The sequence below is a fragment of the Cryptotermes secundus genome, unplaced genomic scaffold, assembly GCF_002891405.2.
Source record: "Cryptotermes secundus unplaced genomic scaffold, Csec_1.0 scaffold1769, whole genome shotgun sequence".
In the NCBI taxonomy this organism is placed as follows: domain Eukaryota; kingdom Metazoa; phylum Arthropoda; class Insecta; order Blattodea; family Kalotermitidae; genus Cryptotermes; species Cryptotermes secundus.
In genome coordinates this window covers 447,310-460,693 of record NW_019727434.1, presented here as the reverse complement: position 1 = coordinate 460,693, position 13,384 = coordinate 447,310, and the positions used below count along the sequence as shown (strand labels likewise).

Sequence of the window (13,384 nt, the reverse complement as noted above, 5' to 3'; positions counted from 1 at the left end):
AACGTGCCTTCAAGTAGACTCTGAAGAGCCATATTGAGTGGCGTTTCGTATATTGCTACACTATATTTAACGAACATAAAATTCTACAGAAGAAATCTAGAGGAAAATATGCCCTGGTTGAGTGCACGTAACCGTCTGAGGCATATTTTTGTGTTTCATACACAGTTTATGTCCCTTGAATTGATAGTACAATTTGCAGGAACTCAGATTATAACTTGTCCGTGTGCCATTAGTGATATCAGNTAGATTAAAATTTTAAATGAGTCCGAAAGATGATGAGTAGGGAACTTTTTAATTGTTTTAAAGCCGTATATTTTTGTGGGAAGCGCCTGGTTATGCAGGCCTATGAAAGGAAATTAAGGGCATAATTACAGTAACGTGCCTTCAAGTAGACTCTGAAGAGCCATATTGAGTGGCGTTTCGTATATTGCTACACTATATTTAACGAACATAAAATTCTACAGAAGAAATCTAGAGGAAAATATGCCCTGGTTGAGTGCACGTAACCGTCTGAGGCATATTTTTGTGTTTCATACACAGTTTATGTCCCTTGAATTGATAGTACAATTTGCAGGAACTCAGATTATAACTTGTCCGTGTGCCATTAGTGATATCAGGCTTCGCAGTTTGTCATTCGAAACTCAGGAATGTCGGTGGTCGTTCTCTGTGAACACAAAAGAAAGAGCAAGATATTAACACAATGAAGAGATTTTAAATTATCCTATGAAGGATAAAGAAATGCGAGATGAAAGCTCCATTTGGATAAACGAGTAATTTAAAGCATTGCAGTTTATACATTTTTCCAAATATGAATATTGCAAACAAGAAAGAAGTCATTTTTTGAACGCAAATACTGTATTGCTTTTTTAATATAAACCTCCCTCTTTCAATCCTATGACTATACAGCCCTTCATCTTTTATACATTTTAATTTCGACGAATTATTTCCAATATGGATGACTTAACGTTGAGACATCGCCTTCCTTAACCTTGAGCGTATCTTCTTGTTTGATTCCGTCAACATAATCCATGTATAGATACACTGTATATTAAGGGTTGACAACATGTTTCTGCCTTTTGGCTATTATCAGGTATTATACACTCACCTTTGACTTATCTGCTCTCTTAGGCCCCGCCATAGCTCAAGTGGTTAGTCGCTGGCTTCCCACCGCGGCGGCCCGGGTTCGATCCCGAGTCTGGTCAAGTGGGATTTGTGGTGGACAAAGTGGCGCTGGGGCAGGTTTTCTCCGAGTACTTCGGTTTCCCCTGCCAACCTTCATTCCACCAATTGCTCCACGATCACCCTCATCTATCATCTGGGGCTCGTACAATAGGCCAGAAGTGGCCGCAGTACAAGGGACTTAGTCCCACCCCACTGGCAATAAAAAATAAATAAAATATCTGCTCTCTTGCCTACATTTCAAAGAAAGATAATCAAGTCTTCTTATTCAGAAGTGATTGCAATTATCATTATACACTTTAACAAATAATAATAACATTATATTCTCGCCGGGAATCGAATCCCGATTCTTCGGTCTCCCAGTTCGTAATTCAGTCACTCTGCTGACTGAGCTACACTTTTCGTACATTTGTACATATGCGTTGATATAAGTTTGATTCAAATAAAATGGGTCATACTAACACATGATTTACATATACTTTTCGTATATATACGTTAATATAAATTTAAATAAATTAAAATGGGACATATTGACACAGGATTTACTTATTTACGTTATTGAAGTAATCAGTGTAAGGATGGGCCTATGCGAGATATACAAGGTGTCCCAGGTGTTTGGTGCCATACTTCAGTAGCGTACTGAGGGTTCCCTATAGAATAACTTTGAAATAGGAACCCATGTCCGCAAACGTAAAATAACTCTAGGGCGGCATTTAAAATCATTTCGTTTAAACTTGGCACCTCAATGTCGAACTGCATTGCATAGAGGAACAGCCACCCACAAGCACTCGTGCCATTGCCAAGATTCTGAGGACATCAGAATCAAGTGTTTGGAGGATCCTGCACAACCAACAGCTTTATCCGTATCATCATTTTAAATTTAGAATTTAAAATTTAGAGGAAATTTTAAAGGATTTTAAAATCATAACTAAAGATTTTATAGTGCTACTACAGGAAAATTTGACGTGTGCAATATAATCTACATACCAGACACATATCAACGAGGTAGATGTTGATAATACGACAAAAATAACAATGTGTTTTTTAAATGTTAAATTTTAGACTGGGTTTCAGTGTGGCAGCAACGTTAAAAGTATACACCTGATGATGGCCGATAGAGGCCGAAACATGTAGTGTAGAAAAGAACAAGATCAAAGACATATAATATACATTGTTTGCACTTGGGACGGAGTGTGTATCATTTACCATTCTTATTAGTTGTCTATGATCTCAGCTCTATTTCCTATAATGCTGCCATCCAAAATTTGTATTTCGGTTTCTTTCTGTTCAGTTAATTAAATTTAAACAAGTCTCCTAATATTTTTGTTAAGTATGGAGATTATGATATAGGAAATACTACTGACTGCTTCTGTCCGGCGGCGCAGAGCTGTGAGCTCACCTTTGTGCAGCTGTTGGTCGGGAAGAGTAGCGGATAGGGGCTGGCCTCAGGCGTGCCGTTACAAGGCTGGGGAGTTGGAGGCCGTGGGTCGGGCTCACTGCAGCCTAAGAGCCAATGCGTTGTGACACGGCCCTTACCCTTAAGCTCCACTTCTCCACGAAGCTCCAGCTGAAATGTCCCGAACTTGTCCAGGATTTGTCTAGCGTCGTCACTCACGTGGATTCTTAGGGCTGAAAAATTCCACGTGAGATTTACACGTAATCCGCGGATTGAGATATCCCCGCTCTCTCTGCAACTAACCCCACTCAGAGAGGTAGAATTCTAAACCTGGATCAGTTTACTTGTGCGTGTGGTTTAGTATGAAATTGTGGAACGGTATTGACAATTCACTTCTTCACTCATGCAGCTGAGCCCTTCTTGAGGAGCTGCCAATTGTGCAGCTGTCTTAAAACATAACAATTTGAATACACAAAACTATAATTTTGCCTGTGGTTCTGCATGGGTGTAAAACTTGGTCTCTGACATTAAGGGGGGAACATAGACTGAGGGTGTTCCAAAATATGGCGTTATTGAGAATATTTGGACTGAAGAGAGATCAAGAGACAGGAGGTTGAAGAAAACTGCACAATGAGGAGCTTCATAACTTGTACTCTTCTCCAAGTATAATTAGAATGGTCAAGTCAAGGAGGAGGAGATGGACAGGGTATGTAGCTTGAATGGGGGAGAGGAGGGATGTACGAGTATATAGGATATTGGTGGGAAAACCGGAATGAAGGAGACCACTGGGAAGACCAAGACGTAGTTGGGTGAAAAATATTAAAATATATCTTAGAGAGATAGGATAGGATTGTATGGATTGGATTGATCTGACTCAGGATAGGGACCAATAGAGGGCTCTTTTGAACACGATAATGAACCTTCGGGTTCCATGAAATGCTGGAGTATTGATAATTAACAAATTAATTTAATGTTGAACGAACTTTTTTAACAGCTGATATTCACTCACGTTATTTAAGAATTACTCCTCCTATTAGTGAATCCAAAAGAAATATTATGGTTCTGTACATTTGTAATTTTTCACAATGGAGATGGAAAAGAAAGGCTTCTAAACTGAACAATACAAAGCACTTCCAAGATTTAAGGTGATCTAAATTTACTTGTGGATGTAATTTCAATTCGTTATTTCTTTGTCATCCTTTTACGTAATTAGGTCCTCCAACCTATTCCCATTCATCAGTAAATTCTGCAGCTGTGAAATCTTGTAAGACAGTTGGCAGGGTTCCTAGGCTGGAACCCACAATCCTACTTCTGTAGGTGCCGAAGAGAGTACTTGCCTTCAACCGCAATGCCACTGCGATCGGCTGAATATATATACTGTGACATGTTGCGCAAAGGAGAACCCCCTCCCCACCAGCAGTGACGCGGCGGGTGAGTCAGCGCTCCCCTCCCCCTCCTCCGCACGGTAACGTAACGGTGACGCAACAGGATTGTTACGGTAGTAACAGCGGTTACTTCCGCTAGCGTTACTAGCAACACAGCGCCAGGCAACAAGGGTGCTTATTACGTGGCCGTATTGTCCGATCGAGGCTACATAAGGAGCAGCGAAGGCTATTCACAGTCAGTTGTACTGTGACAGTCACCGAGTGCGTTATCAACGACTTCTCAGTTCGCAAGTTACGAGCTACAGCCGCGTGTGCGATAACCAGTGATAACCAGTCATATCTGGAGTGTGTAATTCAGGGAGACTTGTATAGCTCCCGCATTATTAGTACGTGAAGACTCTCGAAGAGAGTGTTAAGAGATTTTGTTCTAGGGTTTGTAAAGAGTGGAAACCCGTAACATTGTTATCATTAATTGTAGCCGATAGTTGTAGATTGTTGAATAAACCAGTTAACGATCTCTACGGCGTCTTCAGTAAACGAAACACGTTACAATACTAAATATCCGGAAAGGAAAGATACACAAGGTCCAGAAAATATTTGTAAAGCATTTTTTATTCACCTGTAGCACTTTTATAACACACCTTTATTTACTTTTCAACACTGTCACCACGGATCGCAATGCACTTAGCGGGCCTGGGAACGGTTTTTCTTTTTTCCAGCGTCGTAGAAATCTTCCGTCTGCTTCCTTAGCCAGGGAGAAAAAATTCCTGACACTTCTGGACATTGTTGATGAAGTTCATCGATGGTTAAACGTCTGTCAGCACGAATGTTTTCATCAGTTTTCTGGATGTTTTCATCAGTGAAAACGGATGGCCATCATCATGAACATCATTCAACCCGCTTCAAATACACGACACCATTTTGCCACGTTCTGCCTGTTCATAACATCTTCGCCGTAAACAGAAACAAGTTGGCGATGAATTTCAGCAGCAGTTTCTCCTTACGCCTGAAGAAATCGAATTACTGCACGAACCTCACATTTGGCGGGATTTTGAATCGACACGACCATTTAAAACTCACATTGCGAGTACAACGTTGCCGTGACTGTGGCCGGAGAAACTCTGCCCTATATCATACGGTTCCTATCTCACACGGCAGCACTGCCTTTCCCTTGCATTTTTACTGGACTTGTATCTTTACTTTCCGGATGTACCTCGTATTATTACCCTTCCCAAATATTTGAACTCTTCCTTATTCTACAAGCTCTGTGATTGAGATACGGTAGAACTGTCCCCATGCTTAATTAAGTTTTGTAGTGGGCGGGGGGGGACGTTGGTAGCTCTTATAGCCTATTGGATAGCAACCAGCTCCTTTCTTTCATCCAACCTTAGTTTCGCCTCCGAAACACCACCCGCTGCGCGAGCAATATGAAGACTGCCAAAATCGTTATCCTTGAATATGATAACTGCAGTTTTTGCGAAAACGTTGGAAACCATTGGACGTCCTAAGCATCGTCTTCCCGAAAGCGAATTCATACATAACATGAAACATTACTTTACATTAAATTACATTGTGGACAGCTCTGTGAATATCTTACGTTGACCAGAGGATTCCATTCTTGAAGCGGTGTTTACTGTGTCTCCAAATAGGCAGAAGTGAGGCATCTTTTGTCCAACAACCCCTGCACACACAGGCCCTGAAACAGAGATTAACCCTTCAAAGGACAGTAGTTCTTATTTTTTTATTATTATTTTCTCATTGGATGAGACTGAGTCCGCTTGGTACTGCGGCCACTATTGGCCTATTGTATCAGCCCCAGATGACAGATGATTGTGGAGCAGTTGCTGGATTGCAAATGGGCAAGGGAAACCGAAATACTGGGTGAAAACCTGCCCCAGTGCCAATTTGTCCACCAGAAATCCCACATGACCAGACTTGGGCTCGAGGCCGGCAACTCTAGGCCTGAGCTATGGCACGGCCTCCTAAGGACAGTGTTTTTTATTCCTAGTGGGGTGGGACTAAGTCCCTTGTACTGCGGCCAATTCTGGCCTATTGTACCAGCCCCAGATGACAGGTGAGGGTGATTGTAGAGCAATTGGTGGAATGAAGATTGGCAGGGGAACCGAAGTGCTCGGAGAAAACCTGTCCCAGCGCCACTTTGTCCACCACAAATCCCACTTGACCAGACCCGGGATCGAACGTGGGCCGCCGCGGTTGGAAGCCAGCGACTAACCGCTTGAGCTATGGTGCGGCCAAGGACAGTGGTTACTATACCTACCAATTCCTTTAACACAAAGTAACTCCGAATTTTTCCGTACATTGTATTTATCTATTTTGTACGATTCTCACAATGCCAAAGGATGTAGCAAGACAAGAATTTGGACTGTGGTGAAAGTGAGAAGTAACGCTCAATTCGAAGATGCAGAGACTAGTTACTTAACGACGCTGTTGAAGTTACAGCGTCTAATGAACTGTAAAAAAAAGGTTATGATTTATTTATTACTAGGTTATTTGACAACGCTGTACAAACCGAACACGTTGGTGCAACGGTAACGATTTAGACTAATAATCGGAGGTGCTCGTTTCGAATCTCATTTGGAACACCGACTATCTTGGTTTTCCTCAGTCAGTCTAGGCAAATTCCAAGATAATACCTCGGTTAGTCCATGATCGCTTAATTTCACATTTTTCCAGGTCATTTTTAACCAGTCTCAATAACACTCGACACTGTATAGTCTGAGATTGTGTACGTAACTGTAGTGGTGTGTAAAGTGAGACAGATAACCCACCATAAAAAGTAAAAGGGCTATTATTGATGATGGCATGAAAGAGCAGAAGAGAAAATGACAGTAGCCCGTCTCCCAGTGCTGTTACTACTGCCACCATAAAGGGTCACTGAAAGCAAGCGTATAGCCAGCCAGATTGGCCAGTACCTGCTCATATACTGACCTGAATGAATCCCAATTCGGATTTTAAGTTGTGCCTCTGGTTTATGCTTGATAGTGAACGAGTTGACGGCGCACAGAATTGCCAGGGCCATGAGGCCAATCTCTCGAGCGTGGTCATCTCCGTTCCTCTGAGGCAGTCCGGACACCACCATGTACGCATCGCCAATCGTTTCAACCTGCAAGAAGTGTCATTTACTTACTTACTTACATGGCCCCAACATAGCTCAAGCGGTTAGTCGCTGGCTTCCCACCGCGGGCGGCCCTGGTTCAATCCCGGGTCTAGTCAAGTGGGATTTGTGGTGGACAAAGCGATGCTGGGGCAGGTTTTCTCCGAGTATTTCGGTTTCCCCTGCCAATCTTCATTCCACCAATTGCTCCATAATCACCCTCACCTATCATCTGGGGCTGGTGCAATAGGCCAGAAATGGCCGCAGTACAAGGGACTTAGTCCCACCCCACTAGCAACAAAAAAAAATACTTATGCAGCTGACTCCTTCTTGAGAAGCCAAATCTGCAGCTACTCAAGAATTTCCCAGCATTTTGTGGAACGGGAAGGTTCATTACCGTGTTCACAAGAGCCATCCACTGGTCCCTATCCTGAGCCAGATCAATCCAATCCATACCATCCCATCCTATCTCTCTAAGATCCATTTTAATATTGTCCACCAACCTACGCCTTGGTCTTCCCGGTGGTCTCTTTCCTTCTGGTTTTCCCACCAATATCCTATATGCATTCATTTTCTCCCAATTCATGCTACATGCCCTGCCCACCTCATCCTCCTTGACTTGATCATTCCAAGCAAGAAGTGTCANCAGTACAAGGGACTTAGTCCCACCCCACTAGCAACAAAAAATACTTACTTACTTATGGAGCTGACTCCTTCTTGAGAAGCCAAATCTGCAGCTACTCAAGAATTTCCCAGCATTTTATGGAACCGGAAGGTTCATTACCGTGTTCACAAGAGCCATCCACTGGTCCCTATCCTGAGCCAGATCAATCCAATCCATACCATCCCATCCTATCTCTCTAAGATCCATTTTAATATTGTCCACCAACCTACGCCTTGGTCTTCCCGGTGGTCTCTTTCCTTCTGGTTTTCCCACCAATATCCTATATGCATTCATTTTCTCCCAATTCATGCTACATGCCCTGCCCACCTCAGCCTCCTTGACTTGATCATTCTAAGCAAGAAGTGTCCTGGTTATCAAAATTAAACAGATCCGGAAATTAAAATTACTGAAATTCGTCTTCTTACACTTACACAGAGTAGGCTGTTCGGGAAGTTTAGATTATAATTCTCGTAAATAACTGTCCACCCAGTAATATTTCTTCGACGGGAGTTGAGTCCATCACAATTCTCTACCATCACAGGATAACCCATTACACCACGGATACACATTCATGCCCAGAGCGGGTTTCGAAACTCGATCTTTGTATGAAAACGTTATAAAGCCTTTAAATTATGATTTAACCGGAGTCTGATCGAAATATTTACCAGTTTGTATGAAAAGGGAACTGTACTGCAACAACACAGTGTCACTACTGGGAGGACATGTAGAATTAAAGCCTGTGTTGATCACTAACATCTCAAGAAGGCCTTTGCTCCTTGGAGTTAGATAAAGTTTCTATGTTGAGATACAGAAGCAGTTCCTGAATTTATTCTGCTCTTAATTTCATCATTGACTGTATTTGCTTTCTTTATGTTTTTTATATGTAGACCTGTTTCAAAGTTTCAGAATTTTGTAAGGCTTAACTTGATCATATCGGCATAAACTTAAGACAGTTGCAGAATATCAAACGGGCTATGATCAAATGTAGAGACATCAAACCGCAAAAGGCACCGAAATTTTCCGGTTTCAATAGATTACATAATTGATCCATCCCATGATAGGATTACCGGATTGGCCAAATGTAAGCTGCTAGGCCCGTAATACTATTCAACCGATAAGGGACTTCACTTATTCATTTCCGAAGTCTCCATCAGGTTCGCTACGCTTCTTCATTTGGAACTGGGACTCATTCATATTAGCGGTGACTGGTCTGTGGTTAAGTTTGTTTAGCTTTCTGCAGTCATGCCGAAAGTGAAAGTAAGTCAGAAAACTAAATTACAGCTGTATCAGCGGGAGTTCGAGGGAGAGATGACAGCTACGGATAATAAAATTCCTTATTTCAGGGCATGTGAAAAAACAACTGGTTTTGAAAAAAAGCTTTCAAATGCTTCAGAATTTGAGCACTAAGACGTACGGAGGAGTGGATGTATAGATCCACATTTTCTTTTCCTCGATACTAGTTGGAGGTGACTGGTCAGCTTCGCGCCCTGGCCGCTTTACCCCCGTACCCATTGTATAAGAGGTTGGATGAATCCGAAGAGCCGGTCTGTACGACGTGGAGGAGTAAAAATTGTTGACCCTACCGTGACTCGAACTCAGACCTTTCGGTCGTGCAGCCCGTAGCTAGTCGGCTAAATGCGAGTTCCATTGGTTTGTTTTTAACTTATAATGAAAAAATGTTGATTTTGTTGCATGTTTTGCAATTAAGTATAGATTTTCATTGCAAGTGAATTTTTGTGATTACATAAAATTAACTTAAATATTGATTTGTTGGTTTTAAAATGATGTAAAATCAATTTTAATATCTGGTATGAATTTTTATATACGTATTTTACGTGCATATCTTGGAAGTTTTCCATGGATAAATGTATACACATTTAAGGGATTATTGGGGCATGAAAATCTAGTCCCTAGTTATCATACAACAAACAAACAAACAAACAAACTCCGTGATTTTAGTCCGCAAGCGAACTATACCGGCCGAGTGACTGCCGCTTTTCGGCGAAGTTTAGTGCCAACTTTAGCGGATAGAGGATGTCTCTTGGTCAACGCAACGAATCCCCAAGGCCGTTAAGCTCGGTTTTCTAGACCTGATCCGCTATTTCCTTGAAATAGCTCCCCAGTTATCATCACGAGGCTGAGTGGACCCCATAATTTCAGAAATCTACTTCAGTACATAGCAGTAATGCTAATGTTGCTCTCTCCTGAGGCGCTCCTGCAGGCGCTGTGTTCTTTGTGTTCTTGTATTGATAGCAGGATATTCAGCGCTTGTGTAGCTTCTAGTAACATAATGTGAAACAGGGTTTCTTGAAAATCAGTAGATGTTTCTCTATTCATGGGATCATAGAACATTCATATGGACGTGTTAATACCATAATCTTATCATTTCATATAAAATACGGAACTGGAGCAAAATATAGGAGATACAAATTGAGGTTAAAATAAACTAATTAGGTATTTATGAAACACACCCATCTGAAAGCGTGCATGAATTTTATTAATTTAGGTCTAGATTAATTTACCTTGTACACGTCGTAAAAGCCAATTATTCTATCAAAAGTACTGTATAAATCGTTGAGAAAGTTCACGACCTGAAAAGGAAACATACGTGTAATTAGGGTTGCATGAAATAAAATGAAGTTTTGGTTCTACAATAATTATTAAAAGACTATAAATTGTGGCACTATGAACATCCTTTTTGTAAGTAATTTTAGCTTAACAGGCATTTTAATTCAAGCTACTAGTAATATAATTAAAAATATTTTAAAGCATGGAGATGTATCAAGGGAAATATATTAACCAAAGAGTATTTGGAGAGATAGGTTCGGATGGGATGGATTGAATTGATCTGGCTCAGGATGGACCAGTGTATGGCTCTTGTGAATATGGTAACGAACCTTCGGGTTCCATAAAATGCTGGGGCATAGATAATTAACAAATTAATTTCATGTTGAACGAGCTTTCTTGAACAGCTGATATTCACTCACTAAGTTAAGAATTACCTCCTATAAATGAGTGAAACTTAACAGACTGCTGAGTAGCTTAGAACAGAGTGCGTGAACTCGGGGTTCGAGCCGAGGATCACTGGAAGCAGGCCTACACCGGGGAATCATTCACCTTGTAACTTGTTAACTTAATGCAGCAGAACAGTCATTTAAAAACTGTTAGTCACTGAGCTGGCTAAGAAACTTCTTGCCGATATCGAATCTGAAGTTCATAACCGTATTCACAAAACCCCTCCATGTTATCCTAGTCTAGGGAACTTAAATCTATTCCACACTTTCATTACCTGTTTGTATAAGAGAGATTAACATTATCCCTGAGCATAAACACTAGACTATGACTGGAAATAAAGCTGCAGATATTTGAACCATGGCAACATACAACAACTACAGAACTGAGTGGAGAGCTTCACGCTTCGACAATTTACTACCCGGTACAGAGCATTCGATATTCACTGTACTGGAGATGGGTGACAAAGAAAAATATCCTTCCGTTTGTCGATATTCGAATCCAGGTCATCGAACCCGTAGCTAGTCAAGTTGATGAGTGATCTCTTTTTGTTTCGGTAAAATCCATTTTAATATTATTCGAACAGCACCTTCAGTGCCAATGCATCGCGTCTCCGCTGCTAATTCTATAAGGCAGTTCAGGGCGAGAGGAGACACCCCTCTTAAGAGATTTCCCCTAAATGGAACGTGAAGCTTCTACTGTGCAGTTTCAGTGGCACCTGCATTGGCGTGCTCTGTGCGCACAGGGCCGTGAATCCAACGATGTCGCTGAAGTACACAGTGACACTCTCGAACTGCTCCGGTCGAACCATCTCCCCTGCCATCAGCTGCTGAGCTACAGGCCTGTTCCAAAATCAACAAAATTATTTTAATAAACATCCCACTACATCGAATTTAAGTATTTTTTAATCTGTTCCTGTAACAGGCCTTGAAGATCCATTGGGTAGTGAGACGTTGTGGCACCCACATTTTCTAGACAATCGGCTCACAGATGGCGGTGAGGTTGTCAGACTTACGCGCCGGCCGCCCTTTACCCCCCAGGAAGATTTCTGGTACTCATTTCTGTTAGAGGCTGAGTCGACACCATGGCCATAGTGCGGCTGGAAGGATTAGGTAAGTTGAAAGTATCTACCTCATCGGGACTCGAACCCGCAACCTTCCCGCTTGTGCCTCAACCAACTACGCTACAGCGTGCCCACTAATTTCACTATAGTCCTGAAGAACTACATGACAAGAGCAGTGTAGTTCGAGGAAAGGCACAGACGTTTCGGAGGGATATGTCGCCTCTATCTTTAGGATTGGAGAACATGTCAATCAAGAAATCAGCAAGAATTAGGCAGTAAGTTCCCTCCTAGCCTACATAGATCCTGTGGTTTCCTCATGAGGGTTGAGCTGCTGGCTTTATGCTTCCTTCTGGCCTCTTGTTTGGCTTACCTGTCGACCCTGAAGGTGGGGAAGATGTGTTCCTCTTAAACGCTGGTTGACTTTTACCAGACTAGATGGAGCGATATCTCAGAACATATAAATCTCCTAGTCACCATTGTGAGAACCTCAAATCCAACTACTTAATATCCTAGTTAGTGACCAATTTATTACGCGCAGACGAGAGTTCAATTCAAATGCAATATACGTCTCTGTGCAGAGGACGATGTTCTGTGTTCTACGTGGTCTGACAATGAAGTTCGCGAACTCGTCGCGGTAAAAGTGCTACAAAACTCATTTCTGAATATCACTATGGTCGCCTTCAAAGTACTGCCCTTGGGAATCTATGCACAGATACCAGCGCATGGTCCACCCTTCAAAACAATTTTGGAACTGATTATGTGGACTGACCTTCAGAGTTGCCGTCGTATTACTCCTGGTGTCATCAGTGTCATCAAAGTGCCTCCTTTCAATATTTCCTTTACCTTCGGGAACAGAAAAAAGTCATTGGTGGCTAGATTCTGTGAACAGGGAGGGTGTTCCGGCAAAGTTATTTGCTCGAAAGCTAAAAACTTCCTCACAGACAGTGCCGTGTGAGCATGTCCTTTGGGACCATTTTGCACACCTTCCTAATGTCAAGATCTTCAGTCAAAATTTCCCTAACTGTTTCTCTGTCGATGTTAACTTGCTCTGCTATGCTCCGAACAGTCAGCCTACGATTTTCACGCAAAATTTGACGAGCTTTTGGTTTTCTATGGGCGATAAACGAACATTTCCGACTAATTTTTCCCATATCAAATATTAAGAGAACCTATAAAATGGTTTGCCGGTCACGGTAGCCGAGCGGTCTAAGGCATGCACTTTCTTCGCTCGCTCGGAAGCCGGGATCATGGGTTCGAATCCCACTCAGGGCATGGATGTTTGTGTGCGTTTTTCTGTGTTTGTGTATAGGTAGAGGCCTTGCGACGAGCTGATCACTCGCCCAAGGAGTCCTACCGAATGTGTAAGATCTAGTAAACCGAAGTGAAACGGAGAGTTTCATGGAGGTAGGCCTAGGCCCAAATTGGAGCTGTAGCGCCAGAGATAAAAAAAATAAATAAAATGGTTTATGCGATACATGACTAAAATCATTTTGACGTTTGCTATGATTGGTTATAGAGAAATGTAGCTAAAAGTAGGAACTACCCAACAACGTTTTACGTCAGTCTCTCT

The 13,384-nt window shown here is 42.0% G+C and overlaps 1 protein-coding gene across 1 annotated transcript in view; it reads right to left on the bottom strand.

Annotated features, from left to right (window-relative positions):
• Positions 1–360: 360 nt before the first annotated feature.
• LOC111864828 (atrial natriuretic peptide receptor 1) overlaps positions 361–13,384 on the bottom strand; it is a 62,289-nt gene continuing 49,265 nt past the window's right edge. The window contains exons 19-24 of the mRNA XM_023852362.2: positions 11,470–11,593; positions 10,262–10,330; positions 6,910–7,084; positions 5,558–5,656; positions 2,579–2,808; positions 361–664 (exon numbers count right to left, since the gene is read on the bottom strand). Of these exons, the coding sequence (XP_023708130.1) occupies positions 614–664; positions 2,579–2,808; positions 5,558–5,656; positions 6,910–7,084; positions 10,262–10,330; positions 11,470–11,593 (748 nt within the window). The 3' untranslated portion in view covers positions 361–613. The remainder of the gene's footprint in view (positions 665–2,578; positions 2,809–5,557; positions 5,657–6,909; positions 7,085–10,261; positions 10,331–11,469; positions 11,594–13,384) is intronic.